The sequence below is a fragment of the Gallinula chloropus genome, assembly GCF_964237585.1.
Source record: "Gallinula chloropus genome assembly, chromosome: 6".
In the NCBI taxonomy this organism is placed as follows: Eukaryota; Metazoa; Chordata; class Aves; order Gruiformes; family Rallidae; genus Gallinula; species Gallinula chloropus.
Window position 1 is genome coordinate 32273812 of NC_140091.1, and position 24665 is coordinate 32298476.

Here is a 24665-nt window from a genome sequence, read left to right on the forward strand (position 1 = left end):
AGGGGGTGCAGTAATAGTTGCTACTATTGCTGAGCAGTTGTTGCACACTTACTAAGAGCTTTTTGTTTGGTGTTTGTGTGAGAGGGTTTTTTGGCCAGTTTTGTTTGTTTCCTCCCTCCCCCAGTAACCAGAGGTTTGAAAATCTTTGTTAAAGATGTTAGCTGAGCATTCATATGCTTTTACATGTCTATTTTGGAAGACAGGACTTGCACTTCAATTTTTCCAAGGGAACCTTCTTTCAACTGGCTTTTGTTTTCTTGGGTTTAATTTTTCCAAAACCCCACATTTTAGCATTCTTTCCAAAAGAAATTTTTAGATAGACAGACCTGATTCTAAAAAGTGCTGGATACACATCGAAATTCTAATGCAAGATAGTTCTCTCAAGTTTCATTCTCTCTTCTTTTTTGCTGCATTTGTTCCAAGACAGCCTCAGGCATTTGTAAATGTGAGGAAGAATTTTGTAGTCCTGCAGACAACATCTCAGGTGTATGAACTGGCAGTGTTGTTCGAAGCAAAAAGCTATGATAGGGTACTCCAACCAGCCTTTGCAACTGGAGAGAAAGTCATGCTCAAGCTTACCCTATTTTTTTTCATACACAATGCAGTAGGTATATGTGCTGACTAAATTGAAATGATTTAATTTAGCTGTACTTTTAGTCATAAGGTTTTCTTAACGTGACAGGAGCTAGTTATGCTGATTTATTTAGCCCAGGCATTACCATCTAAACTGCATTCAACATGCTTTTCTGGTTTTATTAACTTTATTCTAGGGCTTACTGAAACTTCCTTGTTCTCAGCTGCCAAAGCAAACTATTTCCCACATACCAGAAATTTGAGTAAGTTATAACTGATTATATTATTTCCTTCTGCCATGTGTTCTTCTGAAAAACAGTTAAGAACTGGTATATCACTAAGCTCTCCTTCCCACTGTTTCCTGTAGCAAGAAGTAACTTCAAATATAGTTCCACACAGTGGTTGTTTTCAAACAAGTTTCACAAATGTTTTCTTCAGAGACAACTCTTTGGGGATGTCAGGGTATTTTTGAAAAATAGTATTCAGAGTTCTCCCAAAAGGAAACATTGGAAATCATCACCAGCACAGTGCAGTAACTCAGAGCAGTAACTTCAACAGCAGTCAGCACCAGCCATACCAACGCTCCTCGGCGGGTAGCTGCTGCCCCCTCCAGAGCACTCCCAGGATTAGAGGCAGAGTCTGTATCCATCTCCCTGGAACACAACCTGCCGCGGTAAGGGCAGTACCAACACCAGCTTCCACGGGGTGATATTGCTTTATTAATTTTCTCACGCACAATTTATGCAAAATGGTTAAGGAGCAACAGCGGTACAGGTTTGATGGTGCACTTCATTCCAAAATCCCTGTAAGGTAAGGGTTCTCAAAGAATAAAACTTACATTTTGTAAAGGGGAAAGAATGTATTGGGTTGTTTGTTTTTTTTTCCCCCCAAGATCAGAACAGTTAGTTTCTACTTTGGTGAATCTGAATTTTCAAAGCTTCTAAGAGAAGATCTCAAATACATACAGTGTATTCTATCTGCTGTCCTGTCTGTACTCATTTTGCTGCTGTTAAAAAAAAAGAAAGAAAAAGTTTCCATTTTTCACACTGCAGATTCTCAGCACACCAAGGAAAAACTCTACATCATCCCTGAAGTTAAATCACTCACATGTGACAGAAGGCCGGTCCTGTTCACATGCACATTACGCATCCCTTGAAATGTAGTGCAACACATCACTGAGGTATGTTGAGTTTTGCTTCTTTTTGCTTCTTTCAGCTTGCTGGTTTTTAACCCTGGAAGTTTCGGTTTATCATCCCCATTCCTTGGCACTCAATGATGTAGGTATCTTTACTGGGGTCTCCCTCTTCTGACTTTGTCACAGTAAATTTGGCCTAAAACAGGATTAGAAATATATCACTAAGTTATAACATACGTAAGTTTAAATAGTCAATATCTGATGCCCAATAATCATGTTGCCATGTGTCTATGTATATTACAGCTTTGATTGATTTAATTAGAAAACATTTAAATAAAGGTAAAAACATCTAACCATTTGAAAGGTGTTTAAAGTAGATTCACTTTCTAGAGGTGAACTCCCATATAAATCCAGTAGTAATTATTTCATCAATGCTGGAGTTCAGTTCACTGCCTAAATCAACTGATAGGTAAAACTTTCTGAACTTACCTTTGTTAGCTGCTCTGCAAAGTGTATAGCTGTTTGAGTATGAAGTGTAATTGGCCCACTTTTCACTCTAGACACCCCATTTGCCAGTGCCATAAAAATGATCAACTGAAAGGAAGGGAAAGGTAATTAAGTTGTCAAGATCCGAGGAACTTACTGATTTAAAAAAAAATAAGGAAAACCATGCAAAATTACTGTAGATGTAAAAATGTGATGTGAAAATGAAATTCACTGAATTTCACTCTGCTGAGCGTTAAGAGGCATCCAAGGCTCAAGAAGCTTGGAAACATCTAGTGTCTATTCCAGAAGGGCTGCTACTGTTCCATAGTGGAGTGTGCCACTGAATTCCTATTACTACATTTAATTTTGCTCTTCCCCACCCTCCCACACCAAAAATCGCCAAAGTCATGTGACTCCAGATTAACAGATTACCTTTGTGGAGAGAAAGGCAGGAAGAGCATTTTCAATTCTAACACATTCTGATCACATATTTGCCAGACAGATGTTTTAAATCTGATTTGATACACAGACATCACCATGACAAATTGGAAAGTGTGATGCAACTCTGAGCAGTTCCCATATAGAATGAATTTAGCTGTGGCATGTTTCCACCAATTGTTCTGTGTGCTCTGGGAAAAAAGTAAGATTAATCCAAGACCTAATAATAGTAATGTGTGGTCAGGTGTGTACAGCTAAGACTTAACATCATCCTGTCATAACAGCCCAAGATTCTTATCAGGCTGCATTACTGAAAAGATGATAGTGGAGGGACTTCACTTGCAAAGGAAATTAGATGAGCAAGGCAAACAGGAAGATCTCCCAGATATCCTGTTCTCCAATAGGTTCACTTAGTGTCATTCCTAACATGTAACCAGGGAGCTATTTACTCCACTATAGGGAACACCAAATAGAAGTGAATTCCTATCTAATTCTTCCAAACTTAAGATTTACTGGAAGAGAAAATGTAAGGGTGTTGGTGCAAAGCCAGGCACATCTGTGGTTCCTTAGAACTACATGTAATGTGCTACTCCCAGTAATGTTGTGGTCACACCTGGAAGCCTCCCAAGACTTCTAAGTATCAAATAATTATGTAAAGCCATGCCTACTTGTGGAGATAGAGTCTAACTTTCAAATCCACACTTCATTCTTTCCCTTACTAAAGATTTATATTATTTACAGGCAATACATACATGCATGTTCTTTCTACTTCATGTAAACACATACAGGACTCTTACCTGGTCTTGCAGTGAATCATCCACAGCTCCACCATGTTTAAGATTCCTAAGGAGTATCTCAGCTGCTTCAATGCCAACCTTGTCGGCATTCTTTCCTAACAGAGAAATCCAGGAGGTTAGGGTGCTGCCAATTATTATTTAGTATTTTAAAAATACAGGAGGAAAACATGATAATCAAGGAATTATACATTTTTTGAACCTTATTTCCATACTTTTCCATCAAATGTCTGCTTTAAAACCCTCCCATTTTATGACATAAACAGTGGAAAGCAACCCCACTTAGAGAAACATTTTCTTCAAACCATTTAAAACCAAAATCACTTATATTCCTTTTAATCTCAATACACATCTGGATTCACGGCTGAAAAAAAAGTCTTCACAGGTAAACCACAAAGACTGCATGTTCTTTAAATCAAGAAGCATATTCAAACTCAGGTATCCTTAACAATCTGTTGTGATAAAAGGTGAGTTTAATAACTTTCTAATTTCTGTCACTATGCAGAAGCAGCTTAGTACAAGGTCAGTTTCCGTTTACGATGTGTAAATCTGCTCATTCCCGCTGTCCTTTACTGCTAAACAACATCCCTTTAAAAATGCAACACTCCAAGCATCAGATATTTGAACAGCTTAAACTTCATATTCCTATTTGTTAATAGCACATTAATTCTCAAAGAGGCACATGTCATGCATCTCTTACCTCTCTTGCCAAGCGATGACCCAGCTAGCAAACAGCCTGTTGAAGTCTCTGCAACAACACTAAGAAGAAAAAACCAGAACCAGTATTAAGAACAAAATCACTCACCTTACACTTTATTTTTCACATGCATGATCAATAGCTAGCTAATCAGCCAAAGTTAGAGGTATGAATAGGAAGTTTGGGCTCATCTTACATTATTCCACTTCCCGTCCCAACAGCTTGATCATCAGGTTCTCGCACAGGCTGAATGTTAATATAAAGATCTCTGATTTCTTTTCTGATGCATCTCACGGCTGCTGCTGACATGTCTTTTGCCAGCTAACAAGGTACAAGATGAAAACATTAATTACATTACATAACTATAGCAATACTTTTTTCTTCGTAAGTCTAATTATTACAGTGAATCCTTGATTAAAGGGGCTACTTTATTAACTAGAAAAACAAAATATTGTTATAAATCTCCTAAAAGCAAGCACTACACATAATCTCTGCTGAGAATTTTCCCACAAAATTAAGGTAACATTGAATGCTGAACAAAGGACAACTATAGCGATGCATCTAGAAGCTTCAATATCAAAAGAAATTAAAGAACTTTTCTCCATTTATAGGGAAATTTTTATTTTAGTCTTGATTCTCTCAGGACATTATATTGTTAAAAAACCCACAAACTATCCCATAATTATTATGTACAGGATATACTCTCTATGATACAAGATGTAAAGTAAAAAATTTAAGTCACAGGCAGGTGTGGGGAGATGAAGCTTATGCCATCCTTGTGATCCAATCATAGCTAATATTCATAGGGTTGGGAATTTTAAGACCAAAACCAGCAATCCTCAGCTCTTCAAAAAGTAACTCAGATCTCTTCCTTGCTCTACTAATTCCTAGCATGCATGGGAGAAGGAGCCTTAATGAGATCATGCCACTCATTCTATGTGTAAAAACAGATAGGACAGGAATAAGAAAAAGAAGGGGGTACAAAGGAGCAAGTTTCTCTCTATTTTATCTTTGGCTAACCCTACTCTTGTTCTAATACCCTTAGCAATGATTGAAAAATTTCATGTAGCCTAAACTCTCCCTATTACAGCATACCATAGTTTACCCATAAATCTATGGGCGAGGGCCGTTTCAGATTGAAGTAATCCACATAAATGTGAACAACATGTAAATCAGATGTGACACCCCTCCATGTATGCTGAAGATTTCTGAACAGGCATATGAAGGATATAAAGGATACTGTTCTCATTTCCTGCTTTAGCTACTACCATGTTGCTATGCAATACGTGCATTGTAAAGCGTCCGCAACTCTATCCTACGGCCTGAATAATTGAAAACATTTAATAAAGCTACTTGGTTTATATGGGAAAGAATATAGGAACAACAGAGATTAAGCAGGTTATGTGCAATTTTATATAGGTAGATGCAGTTGGATACTACCAGAGCTATTACCAGCACTTACTTTTATAGGCAGCGCTCCTGCAACAAAGGCTCTTCCATAGATCTTTGTCACTGTGCCACGTTCTGTTAAGTTTATTGGGCTCAACTCTTTGACTGGTGACATCTGGACTATAACTTGACCACCTCCCTGAGGGTAGTAGCCCCTATTCAGAAACAGGAATTAGGTGACGAGGAAACCAAGAAAAGAGCCAGGCAGTTCTTCATGTATTTCATTATACATTTTTAAGTTGTCTGAATTTTCTTGATGTGTGCCTCAGCAATCTTTACAATAGGATTAGATTCTCTAACAGTATTACCTCCTAACACACATCATATTAACTACCTAAGACCAACATAACTGGCATCTCAGAAAAATCTCAGTAATATCCTGCCCGTTCAGCAGGCATGTCCCTTGGGGGCAGCCCAGAGGAAACACAAAGCAGCATTTGAAGACTCAGCAATGAAAGAGACAGGAAAAAACCAATCACTTCATAAGGTGTCAGTACACACAGAGGCAGATAATGCAGATTACTTCAGGTATCACAAATTCATCCCTCAGCTTAACTGAGGGCACCATGTGTGTGCCTCTGCCTCATGTCTCCATAACTCACCTCTTTTTTATGTCACAATTAAATGTGAAATTGAATTTTTCAACTATTGGCTTGAAAACCTGAAAAACAAGTATACAAAAAATCACAGTGTTAGTCTATAATTTCCCACTATGTGATGCAAAAAGTTCATCACAAAAATTTGTCACATTTTTAATAAAAAGTGTGTGTGATATATATATATGCATATATATATATAAAACTAGTCTCATCCATACTGCTTATTTGACATTCCTCATACTTCATTCTGAATGACACTTTGTGTAAAAGGATTTTCTTATGGAAAGAGGTAGAGAAATTCTCAACAATTCATGGCACTTGTAGAATAAATAATACATTTAAAGTGAAATTTTCTTTAGTATTTAAAAGCAAACATACTAGTTACTGTTTCAGGGAATTCCACGTAACACTGGTTGCTCTCTACATGCAGTACACCAGCAGTGTTACATTCCCATGCCCAATTCCATAACTAAAATGGCAGAGCAACAGAATTACAGTAGTTATATTGCATATGTATGCATGAAAGATGCACCAAGCCAAAGAAGTTTTTCCCTACCATGACTGTGTAGTCTATCTGAGGAGCCATCTCAGCATTAGTCCCACCTTTTAAATGAAGTTCTGATGGGGAAGCAGCAAACAGCACACAGGGCATTGCTACCTGCATCAGTAGACACACACTCCTAAAAGCAATTATAAGATACTCAAATGTCATGCAGTCATAATCCATAGAATCATTAAATATCATGTAGATGCTCTAGAAAGTAATTGGCTTTTAAGTATTCAATTTTTAACATTATCTATAAACTTGTTAGTCTTTAAAAGTACTAATTTAAGACTTCATGCCCTTAGCAAGCCTGAATACAAAGGTTTTTGTTCTACAATAATTGTGTCTAATATTGCAGTTTGACATAAAAGTAACGTAGCTTACTTAGTATAGCGCTGGGGCTGTGAAAACTGTGGACTTAGCTAGCAGATGATAAAAGTAGAAAAGGCTTAGGGAGCAATTTTAACCTTTTAATACCTATTTAGAAACAAAACATTTAGAGAACTACAAGACTGCTTAGAAGCTGGCTGGCATCCTGCACAAGAAAATTCAGGGGTGCAGAAAATACGCCTTTAGATGCAACATTCCTCTCTCCCTGATTCTTTCCACATTTCATAGATAAAAACATACAAAATATTTTTTCTAGAAGTAAGTCTGTTCAGCAAGAAAGTTCTCATAGGGGTTTTACACATCACTTTGAATCATGAAACCAGTTAATCATCACTGAATAAAACATGGGTTTCTATTTTTTTTGCCTTGTGATTAATTACTAATTCTGCTGCATTGTTGCTTAGTCAAATCCTTCAGTGTTAAGTAAAAGGCATCAGCTTGGTTGTTTATAGTACTGCAGCTCAGAAAAATATTTTTCTTAACTTTGACTTACTCCTACCCTGGCTTATGCTTCCAAACTTTTCACACCAGCCTTCCATAGCTAAACACATTTACTTGTTTTTTTTAACAGGTTCCAAGACAAAGGACCCAACATAGAAATGGCATAGAAGAAACACAGACACCAAGAACCATGGATAGAATATGCTCCCAGTTCCAAAAGACCAGTATCCCATATTGTACCATTACATATGTAAGTAAAATATCAAAGTTTATTTTATTATAAGCATTATTTCAGATCTCATGCATTTGAGATATTTACCTAATTTGATGGATGTGACCTGGTATGTTATTTACTAGTGTGAGAAAATAACAAATGAGGTTTTAAATACATGATCAGCTGTTTCTTGCTTAACATTGATCAAGTGTTCAGTTTATTTATCAATTATAATTTTAAAGCTATTACACTTGCATGTACTTTATTCATACATATCTTGCCTACACTACAGGTTATTTGGTCACATATTTGGCTCAGGCAGTACAGATTTTGGCTCATTAACCATATATTAAAGTTATTTTCTTCCCTGCATATTTGGCATACTTATAAAGTTACCAAAACATCTTCTGCCATAATTTTAAAGTTACAAAAATAGTTAAGAGCAGGTACTGGTCTTTCATTATACCTGTACAAAGACATACCCTGCTGTTTTTGTATCCGCTATGTGAGTTCCACCTTTGATCTTCCCAGGAGTGAAGGTTATTTCTGTTGAGCCGATTTCTCCACCTTCCAGCTTCCCCTCACATAGATCTCGAATGATCTCCAATCCAGACAGATGCTGAGGCCTTGGAGCAGCAACACAAAGTCAGGTGAGTCCAAGTAGACTACACACATTAAAAGAACTACTAAACACCAACTAATAAATACAACAACTGCAAATTTCAGCTGAAACAAGCATGAGAAATTTGATCTTGTTCCTACAAGTTCACAGGAGTCAGAGCAGCAGCATTCAGGCCATCCTGGAATTTGCAGGGTTCTGCAAATGTAGGTTCCATAGATGAGATGCAAGAGCATTCATTTGCCAATATGCAATAAATGCTCAGGCAAAGATAATGGGATACAGTGGCAGTACTGAACTGGAGCCAAGCCCGTAGCTGGTTGCCAGAGCCACAGTTCTGCAGTACCTTGCTGTGCTGGTGTTTCCACTGGTTTGAGTAATTTAAACAGGATAGAAACGAACTGTTCTTAACACAATACGGACGGTGAACCACGCTTTGGTGAGGCACTTCACGACTTCAGCTGTATTTCATGTTTCACACCGTGCCGTCTGCTCGACACGTTTTGAACTATTTCGGAGACGGCCCGTACGGCCGGGGTGCCTGGCGGGCGGCGGCAGGGGCAGGGCCCTCACCTGCCCGGCCGGCACGGAGCGGCGCCGAGGGCAGGGCGAAGGGCTCCGAGCCGGGAGACTGCGGGCCGCCTCTCCAGACGGCAGCGCGCCTCGGGCAGGGCTGTCCGATAGAGATGCCCTCTTAATGCCGTGGAAATACACGGGGCTCGTTCGTGGAAGTTTGTCCCCGGAAGACAAAAGCCCCCGGCCCGGGAGGGCTTCACACGCTGTAACGCAACCCCGCGGAACGTGCCCAGGGACCACCGCGTCCCGGCGCAGACAGGACACGGGACGGGCCGTTACCTGAGGCCGGGCTGGCTTCTTCCGGCGCGGATCCGGCGCACCCGCACGGGCAGGCCCAGCAGGCAGCTCAGGGCTGTGGACACTCGCAAGATCTGCCCGCCCTGGAAAGACAAGCGGCGCTCGTCAGGCGCTGCGGCGCTCCCCACCCGCCCGTCACCGCTACCGGAGCCGAGGTAAGACGAGGCCGGCCCACCGCTGGTGCTCACCCCCTCCATGATCCCGCCGTCTATCTCCACCCTGTCCCCGTCCATGCCTGGCGGCGAGCGGAGCTGCTTCCCACACAGAGCCCTGCCGAGCCGATGCGATCCCGGCGGGGCCCTGCAGACGGCGAGCCCCCGGCGAAGCAGCCCCCCACGACCGCGAACACTCGACAACTGCAGCGCGCCTAAGATGCGCTGGGGTGCTTGGGCTGGGCCGCTGGAGCAGGCGCAGAGCGGAGCCACCTCCCCGCCCGACTCCGCTGCGTGAGGAGCCGCCACCGGGTCCTAGTGCCCGGTCGGCCGCTCATTGCGGGCGGGAACTCCCAGCCGCGTTAACGAACGCGTTCCGGCACAGGGCACGGCTGAGGCATTCCGGAGACAGCCGTGCCTTGCCTCTGGCCCGAGGCTACAGCCAAGGGCCGCTGTAGGTACCTGGCAGGCCGCGGCCAAGCGGTAACTGGGACGCAGCCCTGCGGGCACCGCTGTGCTGCGCGGCGCCCTGTGCCGCCGCAGGGAAGCGGCCGGTCTCCTGCCATCACATTGTCAAGCGAGTAGTTTTCTCTTGCAGCGGGAGCGCTAAGAGAAGCACTGGGAGGCGTAGGCGTGTCGGTCTGGCTGCCACACTCGGGACTTTACTGGGCGAAAGCCGGGACCTTCGCGCCGCTCCGGCCCCTTCCACCACCGTCGCCAGCGGCTTTGCTACGAGAAACCCTCCTAAGGCGCTCGGGGCAGGTGACGCCCTCCCGTTACTTCCCGTGGGCGTGTGACGGCGCCGAGGCGCCGCCTGCGCTCCCCGAGCAGCGGCCGGGATCAGCTGGCCGCCCCGCGCTCCCGGCCCCTCGGCCGCCGCCCGCCCTGGCCCGCGCCCGGGGTGGCCGCCCGCCGCCTGGTTGGCTGCGGCTGGCGTGGCCGCCCTCCGGTTGGCTGGTCGGTGGGAGGTGTGCGGGGCGTGTGGGCTGCCTCTTCCCCGAGTAAGATGGCGGCTGTGACCGCTCTGAGGAGCAGCTGCCGAGCCGCGGGGCGCCTGGTAAGGGGAGCAGGGGGCCCTGCGGGTGGCGGCGCTCCCGGTTGGTTGGTGAGGGGGTGGGCAGCGCGCGGCATCTCGGCCTCGGCGGCAGCATCCTGACGCCCCGTCGCTGCCAGTCGGGAGCGCGCGGGAGCCGCGCGGCAGACCCTCAGAACCGCGCTCGCGGGACTGCCGCCTCCCCCGTGCCTGCGGGCGGGCAGTGCCCGGGCAGCCCCCCCGCAGCCCTCCCCGCAGCCCCCCCCGCAGCCCGCCCCGCAGCCTGCCCCGCGGCGCAGGTGACCGTCACCGCGTGCCTCCGCAGGCGGCCAGCCGCCGGTGCCCCGGCCCGCGCTGCCGGCGGAGCCCGCCCGCCGCTCCCTGGGGGCTGGAGTGGCCTCTCCCCAGGGAGCCCCGAGCAGACCTCCTCCGCCCCGCGCTGCTGCCCCCTGAACGTGTTCCCCGCTGCCCGTGTTTCCTATGCAAGAAACGCGTGCCTGCGGTATTAAGCCACTGACACCCTTCTCTTCTGTTATTTCTTAGTCACCTGATCCATTGCACTGCCTGTGCCTCACACTGCCTGTGCCTCACACCGCCTTCCCCGCGCCTCGCCCGTGCATCAGCCCCTCACACGGCAGCTGCACGGAGGCGGTGCAGTTACACAGCAGGGCAACCATTCCTTTCAGTCCCAGGACCCTTGTTGTTTGTCAATTAAGTAGTTGAGACACCGCACTTAAAGAAGTGAATCTACTTGGTTGCCTTTTAGGATGTTTATAATCTCATAAGCGTGTGTCTGTCATGAAGACTTACTTCATGCTTGCTTCTGCACTCTGTGTTTTATACATACACGTGTATATATACGGTCTTCCTCCTGTGGTGAAGAGTGTTGGTTTCCAGTTGTCACTGCTGTTTTCTGGAATGTCAAAAAGAAAACGTCTTGTTGTAAAATAATCCAGGTGAAAACAAAATTAAGGATCAGTTCTGTTTTACTACTATTATATTTTCTCTTTAATAATTTATATTATTTTTTGAAAACGTGGTAAAGAATTTTTTTCAGTTATACTTGTGTATTCATCAAGTTTTAGATCACATATAAATAATTATACTAATTAAGAATATTGAACATAGCAGCTTCTGTTTAGTTTTCTTTCTAAGCCATCTACTCTTAAATCCAGAGGAAGAATCAGATAAGATGAAAATGTTCATCTTATCTATGCATGCTGAACTGTAGAACTGGCTATTTGTAGTGTGTTTTCTGCAAGCATGTCTTCAATTTTGCTAGATACTAATTATTCTTATGACCAACTACTGTGAAACAGTGATAAGAGCCAAGACTAATATTGTTATTATAATGTTAAAGGGCTTTATTTTAATATATTCAACACTTTGGCTAGTGAGGCAAAGAAGGACAAAGTAACGGTGATTGTGGAGGCTGTAAGTTGTGCAGGAGAAGGGGGCCTGGGAGTCTTTGAAGTGGTGGGGAAATAACAGCTACCTGGACACTAGGACATGGTGCCAGCTATTTAGATAAGGAGTAACGTCTGACTGAAACGTAGTACCAAGAACGTAGGTTTTGCATATAAGCAACTGTAGGCTTGGAGATACAGAATACAAAACACATCCAGTGAAAGTCAGTGTTCATTAGAGTGATTCAATGTGACAACAAGTCAAGAGAGTTCTGCAGAGGTGTATCCTTTAACCTGAAGTCATTGTACTTGAGCAGAAACTGCTCAGTTTGACTACCAAATTCACCCTGAATTTTGAAGTCGAACCGAACATTTACTTCACCACGTAATGTGTTGACTGCAGGCTGCATAAAAACATTTTGTTCTGAGACCAGCAGCAGAGTGTTGGGATCAGTGATTTAGAAAAGCACCATGTGCTGCTGCTTAAGGAAACAACAAGGGCAAGGCCATTTTCCCCCAAACAGCAAGCAGCCTCCTTGTTGCCTTGGTTTACATCACAAGAGTTAGTCAACCTGGTGTCAGTGGCTGACTGTTCTCAGTATCAGTGAGAATCTGGAGTGGGTCCTCGGTTTCTTCTCCCTTCAGTAACTCTGCACTTTGAATTCAGACTTGCACAGTGTTATCTTACTGTGGCATTATTGCCTTTAAGTTGTCATATAGTGTTGATAGTGGTGACATAAACATAACTGCTACTACTGTGCTGCTTGTTTTTATGTTACTATATCTTTCCAGACAGCAAGATAAGTGGATGGATACGCTATGGATACTAAAGATAATGATCTTTTATATGCTTTTGTTATTTTCTTCTTTGGCATTACACAAGAAATAGTATCATGGTGATTAAATACTGAAATTAATAAGCACAGGCTCTTTATTTTATGGATTTTGATCTTTCCCCTTGTTAGACAGGAACACTGTTCAATTGAGAGGTTTGGTGCTGTAGTATTGCTTTAACATCCAAGCACACCAACTTTTTAGCAGAGAATGTGAAAAACTGCAAACCAAAAAGATTCCATTAAAAAAAAATGCAGTAGTTTCAAATTATTTGTACAAATACACTTTGGAACAGCATCGAAACTCTTCTGTAACAAAACCAGTCTGGGTTTTTTGGCAGTGACATGACTAATTCACTACTTTCATTGGTTACTAAATGTCAAAAACACACGGAAAGCATTATGAAACTTCACTATTAGAATTAGTTAAGAGATTTGATGTGCTCCTTGTGATCATCTTCACAGGTAAATATCGAATGTTTTCCATGTAGGGTCATATAAAGGGAAAAGAGTTTATTTTAAGTCTGGGACAGAAAGATCTTTGACCAAAAAATGTAATCATGGACTCAAGTGGGAAAATAAAGATAATTAAAAAGCAAATAGGATTGTGAGGATGTACATTATGTGCCATTTTTGTAATTGAATGAGAATTCAAAATGTGTTCATAAAATAAGATTTGTCATAGTCAAAAATTACCATTTTACCTCATCTTTTAGTAGGGAAAATGGGAAAGGATGTGCTATTTACTCATCATAGGAATTAGAAAAATACTTATTCTAGATCAGTAGATACATGCTCAGTAGAGGTCAGCCTAAAAGTAACTCAGTATAACTTTGCTGTGTCCTTTATGGGAGATTGTATTGTATAAATATTTGTTCCTAAAATAAAGGTGATATTAAATATAACTTGCAGTGCTAGGTTAAATAATACAGAAATTGTGTACATTGCCAGTTCAGAATTGTACAATTTTCTGAATGATCTACTTCCTTAAAGAGTAATATAAAATCAAATAACTGAAGAGTTTGGGGGCGGGGGGGGGGGCAATCAGAAAGTATCATATGCTCTGTAAATACTGAAAGGATTTTGAAAAAAAGAAGTTAAAATTAACTTTCCCATGCAGGTGTGCTGTTTTCTGGCTCCTCTAAGAAGATTATTTTTAAATTTTACAGTTTTGAGCTACTTGAGGTACATTGTAGCACCTGACTTTTTTCATATCTCTAAATTAATTAGAGATAGCATCTACAGATAAATTGTTACTTTTAGTAATTCTGTAGCACTCTAAGGCAACATAACACCAGAATTACAATAGATTTAAGAAATCTTACTAAATAAGAAAGGGTCTGAAACTAACTTCTGTGGAGATTAGTGATAAAATGCCTGTTTATGTCAATGGAAGTGCTACTGGCTTTGCTTTTGACCAAAATCATGACTAATTACATGGTGCTTTAAAGCATAAGGCTTTGTCTGAAGAGCCTTTCAGAAAATTCCATTGACCCTTTGAGTTGATTTCTGGATAAATATAATTGTAACAATGAAACAAAACCATCTCACACCCAGTTCCTAAAAAATGTCATTGAAGTTGATATGGAATGATGCTTACTCTTAAGATGATCGCCTCCTATATATTAACAGAAACAAAAAGGACAACTGTCTGGTGCCCTATGGTGTGAATTTCCTTTCCAATTAGTACTTCTGATCAACCTTTGATTGGAATAAGAACTGACATGAAAAAAAATGTAGATTTGTCCTGCAGTCTAGGGAACCCTCCCAGCATCTATTCTGGATAAGAATATTTCAGGTGGCCAATGTAGTGGTTATTACGTATGCTTTTTGTGTGCGTGTCCTGATTAAACTAATTGCTTAAAGAAAAAATAGCCAGTATGAATCAGATCTTGTCATGATTTTTGTTAATGGGATATGTTATTGTGGCTTTGATCTCCCCATGTGTTGTGTTAGTGAAAGAAGTTAAAGACCTGGCAAAGCTTATGCTAATTTAATGGTTATTCTACGTTCAGTATGTATGTGATGTAATCGTGTTTCCGTAAGAACTTCTTTTATATAAACTAGAATTAAACTATTTTATCATTACTGTTGCATCAGGAATATTAAATGAGCTCTACATTCCTCAGCCCATTATATTAACACTTGAGACTTTTCTCCCCCAGGTTTGCATTCACCGTGTTAGATCGTGCAGCAGCATTCGCTTTATAAAATCAAAGTATGTGTGCGTGTTTGACAAATCTGCCCTCAAGTTTAGTCATCAACAGCGATTATTCAGAACATCTGCTGGTAATCTTTTTCATAATCAAATAATTTATTGTATTTTGCTATTTTATGAGTCTTATGTTAGCAGTTTGTATATGACTGGTATATAGACTGTTTTTGATGCATTCAGATGTTTCTGTCTGATGTGTTATATTTAATATTAAACATGTTGTATTTCCTTATTGTCTATTTTAAGTTTCATGTGGCCAAATTGTCCAGTTTAAGCTTTCTGATATTGGAGAAGGGATTACAGAGGTGACTGTAAAAGAATGGTAAGCTCTACTTTCTTAGAAATATATTAAGAAATCAGCGAGTAGTTTAACAGCTGTGTTATTAGTTCTTTATCTGAGAATATGTTTTCTGGATCACTAGTGAAATTTTTCAAGTTTAATTTTCCACATTTTAAAACCTAATAGATACACTGAGCTTTACAATTTGTTTATTATACAATCTTGTTTATTTGGGAGTGGAAGAGGGGGAAGGAAATGGGATGCTGTAAGTGCACCTGTATATAGGTTTTCCTTCAGGTATATAGGTTTTCCTTCAGTTATTGATGTCTATAGAGTGCAGGAGGTCTGTCTTTTATTATAGCTACTTAGAACTTTAGAAACAAATAGCTAGTCTGGAGTATCCATGTAATTTTAATCTATACCCCTTCTCTATTGACTTCAGTAAAAGATTTTAACATTTGTTTATAAAAAGCCAGTGATGAATGGATTAAGCAAAATCAGAGTGTGCAGTGAAGTAAGCGAGTGTTGAAATGCCTTGTTCTTTGTACAAACGGGTGAAATTACCTCTCTGCATAGAAGACACTGTTTCCTACTCCCAGTTTTCTGGAACTGATTGTATATTGATCCTGGCAATTTGAAGCTAAAAACTTTCTTAGATTCAGACTAAGATGGTCGTCTTATTAGATGGTTTATAATCTGTCAAGAAAACTCTGCCTTGCTAAAGTAATAGTAATCCCTATGTGTGATGACATTCTAAATAACTGTGTTATTTCACACAAGAAGCAGTTCTGGATTCAGACAGGAGGTGTATAGTGAATGTATCCGTGACGTAGAATGTGTTATCTGGAATGCATTTTCATGCTGTGGGGATGTACATAACTGAACTCATCAAAGGCATACACAGCATCCATTTTTACACTTAGTATGCTTTAGATCAGCCTGTGTCTTTTCTTTTAGGTACATTAAAGAAGGTGATAGTGTGTCACAGTTTGATAGCATCTGTGAAGTACAAAGTGATAAAGCTTCCGTTACTATTACTAGTCGTTATGATGGCATCATTAGAAAACTCCATTACAGTTTAGATGAAATTGCTTATGTTGGAAAACCATTAGTGGACATTGAAATTGATGCTTCAAAAGGTATTGTAAGCCTTTTTTTCCCCTCTTACATATTTTATGTTTGTTGTCATAAACCCACCATTTACAGGAGTTTACCTGATGAAAATCTTATAATGGAATTACTTTTCCCCTTACCAGGTCAAGAAAATCAAGTAGAAAAAGCTGTGATGTTTTGCTAGGATTTAAAATTTCAAAACCCAGATGCTTCCTGTTGAAAATTTAGCTTAAACAGCAACCCTTAGCATGCTGTATTCCCATCCACAGTAGCTCACAGTAGATGCTAAAAAACTTCATCTGTCACAGAATCACAGAATGGTTGAGGTTGGTATTTAACAAATCCTTATAACAAATGTAGTAAAGGTTTTTTTTTTTCCTTTTTGTTTGCAGGTGTTGCCCCAGAAGAAGATGTTGTTGAAACACCTCCTATGTCTCATGAAGAGCACACTCACCAAGAGATAAAAGGTCACAAAACATTAGCAACCCCTGCAGTTCGTCGTCTGGCCATGGAGAACAATGTAAGTTTGCTGATTCAGTTTGACTGACCAGGAGACCACTGATCTAGAGGGAAGTGCAGTGAAACGTTGCTTGTTTTCAAATCCATTTCAGATGTGTATAACCCGTTGTAAAGATGGAGAGGAGTTTGTTTTCTGGTTATTATGGTGGACAGGAAAAGAATTACTGGGATTAAAATGTAGCTAGGGTGCTTTAGGCTGGATGTTAAGAAAGCCTTTTTAAATTAAAATAATAAAGTATCAGAATAGATTCCTGTGACAGAGGAATTGAAGGGAAAAATGGAATATCAGCTTTTGCTACCTTGGTCTGTTTTTTAGATTTGTATTACAGCAGAGGATGCATTAGGTGGTCTTTTAAGTGCTTTTCTAATTCTTTTTTCCCTATGAATCAATGAATATTCCATTGCTTTGGAAAGCATGTGGTGCATTTCTAGGAGGAAAAAAAACCCCAATATGTAGAGAAAATTAAGTGACAAATAACTTTCCTCAAATTAATATTTCACTATTGTCCTGTGAGAGGTAAGTAGTATTTGTAGTGCCTCCTTAAAGTTTGTGATTAGACACCTAGTGTGACTTCTGGATGATACCTAACAAAGTTAAAAAAAACCCCAAAATCCTGTAGGTATGTTAGATCAGTAATTGGGGTAATTTTTGACTGTAGCTCACAATATAGGATATGTTTATATTGCTGTAAAACAAAAGTGTCATAGGTTGTTATGTACTTTTCAGATTAAATTGAGTGAGGTGGTTGGAACAGGGAAAGATAACAGAATCCTAAAAGAAGACATACTAAATTACTTGGCCAAACAAACAGGAGCTATTTTACCTCCATCACCAAAGCCTGAAATTATCCCACCTTTGCCAAAATCAGAGACTGCACCAGCTGCTCCCAAGGACAAAGCACGAAAAGTTCCTGTACCTGTTTCTAGACCCATTGTGTTTTCAGGAAAAGATAAAACTGAACCCATAACAGGTAAGTCTGGAACTGTGTTCAGCGCAGACTGTCAGGAGGTGTTACTCAGGGGACAGTCAATTCCTTTTCATGGAAGTCTGAAGTTATTGTCATACAAGTGAACAAGAGGAATACATGCTCTGTCAGGAGGTGTTGCATGAGATTATTATTTTGTGAAATAATTGTTCATGTGTTGGTTGGGTGAAGTTGGGCTGCAAATTGCACTTGCTCATTTTGAAGAAGAATGCAACAAGAGGCACTAAGGTAAGAGAAAACACATTAAAAGAGGAAGATAAAAGGGTTTAGCTTGCCTTCTAGGCATGTTTATTTGTAGAGGCTGGAAAGAGTAGTACAGATTACTGTTTTATGATTTCAAACACATGTATACATAGGAAGATATATAGTAATATAGTCTGAAATTTTACAGTCATAAAAATTGAGTTGCATCTGCTCAAAACCCATCAGTCCTGAAGTGCACTTTACCCTTTCCTTTTTTTGTTATGGTTGGGGTTTATTTTGATTTTTTGTGTTACTTGTTCAATGGAAACAAGTAATTGAAACTTCCCAGAAGCTATTTTGTTGGTTTAAGAAGTCAGCGAATATTTTCCAGGTTTTCACAAGGCCATGGTAAAGACTATGAGTGCAGCCCTGAAGATACCCCACTTTGGTTATTGTGATGAGATTGATTTGACTCAGCTTGTTCAGCTGCGAGAAGAGCTAAAACCTCTAGCACAAATTCGTGGAGTTAAGCTTTCCTTTATGCCTTTCTTCATAAAGGTGAGACATGCAGCAAAGCACTGTATGGAGCACTTATGCTGACTTTGCCAAAATTGTATCAATGATTGCTGTAAGTTTGGAGCACTTTTATCATCTGAGTAATTACAGGTCACAAGAACAGGCTCAAATTTTCTTGGTTATTGAACCACTTAGCAATTTACCATTGGAATTTTAGTAAAACAGTTATATAATATTATGGAAATGAAAAATATGAAAGGGGGCAGATAGAGCAGATAAAACATTACTCGTTATGGGGGTAAGTACCAATAGCTGTTTGAATTATACAAATGAAATTTTGGAAACTGGTGGTGTTTGTAATGAGCTCTATTAGAGAAGAACTTAATGTGAAGTGCATCATTATTTTGTTGTTATACTTTTATTGGTAGTGAATCCCTTAGGTGAATGAGTATGTCTCTTCTGTTGTTCAGAAGACTAGGCACTTGTACTCATACAGTGCCATGGTTCTATTTCCAACTGTTGGCATCAATGGAGGCTGCCTAAGCTATGTATTGGATGCATAGCTTAGTGTGAAACTTCTGGTGATACCGTTTCAATCAGAGTGCTAAGTAAGCACTCATTCTGCTAACTTCCTTTAGGGGGAATGAAAATTACTTCCTTGAAATAATTGCCATCTAAGTGGAGTGGACATTGCTGCTGAATCTCATCATTTACGTCTTGGGATGTTTGATTTGGGTTGTGGAACTGAATTAACAAATGCAGATTGAATTTCAGTTATATGTATGTCTGATGTATGTTTGTTTTTTGTAAATTGTCATCATCTCTTACTGTCCTAATAATGACAGAAAGGTTTAGGAGTGTTTAAGCCGCATTTAATTGCATTGAGGATCAATATTGTTACTAATTTAAATTGTTTCCCACCATTACTTCCTTTCCATGAAGCTCTGTGGTTATAAAATATAAAAATCTATCTGCTTTTCTTTTATATTTGACAGGCAGCCTCTCTGGGATTATTGCAGTATCCCATTCTTAATGCTTCTTTGGATGAAAACTGTCAAAATGTCACATACAAGGTTTGTAAGCTATTGATACACGTTGTGAGTAGAAAACTTAAACCAACACCTAACAACAGCTTTTCAGAATGTCCAAGCTAATTGTAAGAACCAGAATAATGGTGGTGTGCTAGAAAATAATTTGCATGTCCAGATTCTAAGATTGGATTTGATTTGTTTATTGATCTTATTTCAGTAGCTTGTTTCACCACAGTCACTGTTACTCCAGCTTGCCTCACAAATTCATATTAATATAGTGATGTCCTAATCTTCAGCAGAAGATGAGCCAAGCATTTGAAGTGAGAACATTTAAAATCTATATATTTATAATTTATTATAAAAATATATAATTAGAAATATTTCCAGTCTCAGAAGTGTGAGGGTGTGTTGGTTTGGTTTCTTTTTTTTAAAAAAAGTCTCTATATCCCTGTCCTTAGGTTCTTGTTTTGAAGGTTAGAATTCCTACAAGTTTAGGTGTTACCATTTTTTTTAGTATTGGCACAGTGGTTTGCAATGCTTAACCCCTATCTATTGAAGTCATATTTTAAACTTGGTTTTGATAAAAGCTATTTAGTTTTCACACAAGGTGCTGGATTGATAATTCTGGGCAGTAAGTGTCTGTTTTCTTAAGTGGTGTGTACATGCTCCCTATGCTGCAAATTCATTTTGCACTGTTCTATCAATACTTCTCAGATGAATCCCTGCATATTCCTTCTAGCAAATGAAAGGCAACTCAGTTTCCTCTTTTTCCATGTTTTGTTTTGGGTTTTGCTTTTCAATCTTTGTGCCTTCTTTAAAATCTGGCAGTCATGTTTTGTTGCCCATAAAATCATCCTAAAGTCAAATATTTTCAGTGTGAAATTGATTCCAGGATTTTGTGCTTCCTGGATGTGAAATTGCCAAAATCAATTAGTACTTTGCTGATGTGGAAAGCATATATTGAAAAAAGAAATATACATCCCCTTCTCCCCTCAGTTATATACAGGAATTAAATGCTACAGACAGGTTAAAAGCATATATAAGACTGACATTATTCAAGTGCTTTTTTGTGTAAAATACATTCCATGTAGACTGCTTGTGTTGATGTTTGGTTAATGATACTTGTTGCAGGCCTCACACAACATTGGAGTTGCTATGGACACAGAACAAGGTTTAATTGTCCCAAATGTGAAAAATGTTCAAGTCTGTAGTGTGTTTGAGATCGCTTCTGAATTAAATCGCCTGCAGTCCTTGGGCTCTGCGGGCCAGTTGGGAACAAATGACCTCACTGGGGGAACATTCACTCTTTCAAATATTGGCACAGTAAGTAGAGGAAAAATGAGAACTTAGATCTGAAAACCACTTCTGAAATTAATACCTTAACGAGTTTTAATATGCAATTGTAGCAATTAAAGCAGGAGGCAATCTGCTTTAAAAAAAAGTTAATTATTTGTTAACTAATCCTTAGCTTTTTCTTTTCTAGATTGGTGGCACTTATGCCAAACCAGTGATACTACCTCCTGAAGTAGCTATTGGAGCACTTGGAAAGATACAGGTAAATTAATTTTATCTCAGGGATGTGAGTGTTTATCTGACTATTGTGACCTGTCATGAAAAGAAATGTGGAGTGCCTCTTTGTTTCTTATATAAATGTTTCCTCTTTATGTTACAGAAACTGTATAGCTTGTGATTGAAAAGTTTTGTGATGTTTTTAGTTGACTGTGCAGAGGCACTAAATGTTTAAATACCAATCTCTTATGCCATAGGTTAAGATTTGTTTATTAGAATCCTGTTGGTTTCACTCCCATCTATGTTTACCCTTCTAATTATTAGGAAAAAATGTAAATACATTTTTACAAGTTTTGCAACATGGCATCAAGATATCTATCAGGAGAAAACCTGAAACTAAACCACTGTTTTGATAATGAATTTAATTTCCTGAGCCAGATAGCTGAATCCATATGGAACTTTATATGGGCTTTTCTGAATTTGAGGCTCTAATTCTTTAATATAGGCACTTGAAATCAGTGCTCAAAATGAAATTAGTATTAATTAAATATTTTTTCTATGTTCTTCCTATGAACCTTTTGTTGAGGGAATTTTCTAAGGAAACTATCACTTTGAGCACAACTGTGCAGTAAACTGTTCAGGAAGGAACTTTTGAGTTAAGAAAGGTTGTCACTACTTCAGTATTTCCCAAGTGGTAGGAACAGGATATGTCTCTTTATTCTGTAGGTTTGCAATGTATTCTAATCCACAGCACAAACAATAATGGGAAGGCCTTTTTTTTTTATGTTAATGGCACGACTGCTCTCTGTCTAATTTAGCAAATAGTTTAAATTTAGATTTACAAATTAACAAAAAAAAAGATTTGTTAATGAATTTGTTAATGAATTCCCCCACTCCCCTGCCCCCTTCTCTGATTTTTAGGTTCTTCCTCGGTTTAATGGAAAAGGGGAAGTATTTAAAGCACAAATAATGAATGTGAGTTGGTCAGCTGATCACCGCATCATTGATGGAGCTACAATGGCCCGCTTTTCTAACTTGTGGAAATCTTACTTGGAGAACCCTGCTTCGATGCTGCTAGACCTGAAATAAAGGAAACCATGGCTAGGACATGCCTTTCAACCTTGTGGATTAGACTGAATAATTATAACAGCTGGCTCTGCTAGCACGTGCCCTTTGCTACTCACGTTAAATAATAATTTTATGTAGTTGAAAGTTCTCAACAGCTACTATCAGCCTATCAATTAGTTGTTACTTCTTTTAATTAGTGCTGTAATTACTTCTACAGCAGACTGTCAAACTTAATAGGTCATATGGTGATGAAATGTCTTTATTTTGCCTTTTATAATACATATGGTTGTGAGGCTGGAGTGATTGAATGACACTAATCTACATCTGCAGTATTTATAACCTGATTAACCTGTTTAACCTGTTTTGAAGGGAAATACTCGTAATTCTTCCTTGCTGCACACACAAATTTATTTTAACAAATAATACCCCTATTCCCAAAAGAAGTGACGCACAAATCATATACAAATAAAATGCCTTCTATGCTTCTGCTGTAAGATGTCCAGAGAGCTTTTTGTTGTTGAACTGAGTAAACTTCTCAAGTCTTTTGCTACTCCACTTTCTCCTGGCAATTACTTGCACAATACTCTTTGTCAAATGAATAAATATAGCCTCTTCATTTATAAAATGCTTACTGATAACATTTATTGACAACTACCAAGGCCTTAGTAGTCTATAGAATATCCTGTGTTTTTATAGGCTGGGAGTAGTTGCAGTCCTTAAGTACGTGCCAGTTACTTTTGTTTCTTACAGAAAGCATATGTCTGTTTAAACAACCGAAAAAGGAGCATCCCATTTGTTACTCTGTAATTAGGTAAGCCTGACAGTAAGCAGAATGTATTCTAAAAGCTTACATCATCTTGTATTATTGATGTTCAGAGACAAGAATTCGACAGATTAATCAAATACAACAAGGAATTAACGTTAAAGAATTCTGTGGGACAAAAGGACTCTCTAAACTCAGGACACATAACAAACACGTTCAAGTTAATGCCTTCAGACAAGACAACAGTTATGTGGTAAGATAAACAGATGGTGAGGATTGTCCCAGTTACTTGACAGAATATGAAGATATGAAGAAAATGATAGAATATAAATACCTTCTAGAAACATAAGTTGCAAACAGGCATAAGCAAAGACAGATACGTGGCCTTAAAAATTGATTTGTAAGGCACAAAATCAACATTTTCTCCTTTCTTTAGATATAAAAAACTGCTTCTACAGGAGCGTTCTCTAAAATTGTCGACTAAAGTTGTCACATTTAGCTGTGAAGATGCAAGACACAAGCTACCAGAGTTAGGATCTCTGCTGTCCTTGATGCTGAAACTGAGCAAGAGGAAAGCTGGTAATGTAGAGGAGAGAGAATGGGAGCATAAATGTAAGGTGCTATTTATATTTCTATTGGGGTATTAGGGTCTTTTTTATATAGGTCATTTCTTGAAAAGTTTGACTAATATATCATGTTTATCACCTATTTCATTTTTACCAGATTTATTTATTCCTAATAAAAAAAAAGTAAAGCCCCAAAGAACTGTTGTAATATCGTTTTTATTTGTGAATTTCATGCAGGCAGTCCTGTACAGGTGACTCAAACCTCTATTTCTTCGTACTTTAAAGAACCTGCTGTATTGAAGGCTATTAAAAGAATGCAGCCTAATGGCTACTTTCCTGCAAGTATATCGTGGTAAGGGCTTAGTCTGAGTAGTATACTTTTTAAGAATGTAATGACCATGTGGTAAAATTGAGGAAATACAAACGTATGATAGAAAGTTATAAACAGATTTTGAAATATTTGGGACACATAAGCTCACAAGCAGCCTGAAATTGGTCCTCAAAACTCCAATAAAAGGGAAGCTAATTCTCTTTTAAGAAGAAGGAAATGAAGTAGTTAGGTTTTAGTTAAGACTTCTGTAGATGAAGAAAAATACTGGTTAAAAAGCAACATGGGGGTTGAATCTATACTAAAACTGAAAGAAGAAATAACTATGCCAAAGAACCTGTTGGATCATTTTTGCTTTTGCATTAAAAAAATCAAAAAACAACTAAAAAGGCTTACATGGTTAAAAGCTAAAACAGTTACTGCCTTTTTATATTTTAAATCGATGTTCAGGTAGTTGATACTGGTCATGGACTGGAGAGGTGTGGGGGGGTCTGTTATAAACAAATAAATGATTTTAAAAAAAAAACTTCACATTTTATACTGCAGTGCAAGAATTGGTTTGAATTACCTATGGCTTCTGCCTCAAATAGTGACCTGTGATTATTGCTTTGCTTTGGGTTGAAGTCTCAGAGTTGCTCTTTTATATTCTCCCAGGGCTCTTTGAGAAATAGAATGTTAAAAATATTTCATGATTGGATGCATGAAAAGGGGTGAGTAATAACCCCTCTGCACTTGCTGATGAAGATTACTTTTCTGCCTGGACTTTGATAATCTGTACAACAATTCTTCCAATGAGAGAATTATTCAGCATGTGCAATGTAATGAGTGAAGGAGTTAGTGACTTTTCCTAGTCTAGTTAGTCAATGTTGCTGTTGAGTAACACTTTGAAGCTCAGTTACCTTGCAGAGAAAT

At 39.4% G+C, this 24665-nt stretch overlaps 2 protein-coding genes across 2 annotated transcripts; one reads left to right on the forward strand and one right to left on the reverse strand.

Moving 5' to 3' along the window:
• Positions 1-1278: 1278 nt before the first annotated feature.
• RTCA (RNA 3'-terminal phosphate cyclase) lies at positions 1279-9485 on the reverse strand (the record flags this gene model as incomplete). Its single annotated transcript, XM_084266376.1, has 11 exons — positions 1279-1904; positions 2198-2302; positions 3430-3524; positions 4127-4185; positions 4320-4444; positions 5586-5727; positions 6175-6233; positions 6728-6851; positions 8243-8386; positions 9235-9335; positions 9441-9485. 11 exons carry the CDS (start codon positions 9483-9485, stop codon positions 1800-1802), a joined length of 1104 nt encoding a protein of 367 aa, XP_084122502.1. The 3' UTR covers positions 1279-1799.
• Positions 9486-10410: 925 nt separating this feature from the next.
• Positions 10411-22582, forward strand: DBT (dihydrolipoamide branched chain transacylase E2; the record flags this gene model as incomplete). The annotated part of the gene is made up of 11 exons (XM_084266504.1): positions 10411-10461; positions 14842-14965; positions 15138-15213; positions 16129-16310; positions 16677-16804; positions 17531-17774; positions 18364-18530; positions 19484-19561; positions 20651-20842; positions 21003-21074; positions 21950-22582. The coding sequence occupies 11 exons, from the start codon at positions 10411-10413 to the stop codon at positions 22115-22117; spliced, it is 1482 nt and encodes a 493-aa protein (XP_084122630.1). The 3' UTR covers positions 22118-22582.
• Between the last annotated feature and the right edge of the window lie 2083 nt (positions 22583-24665).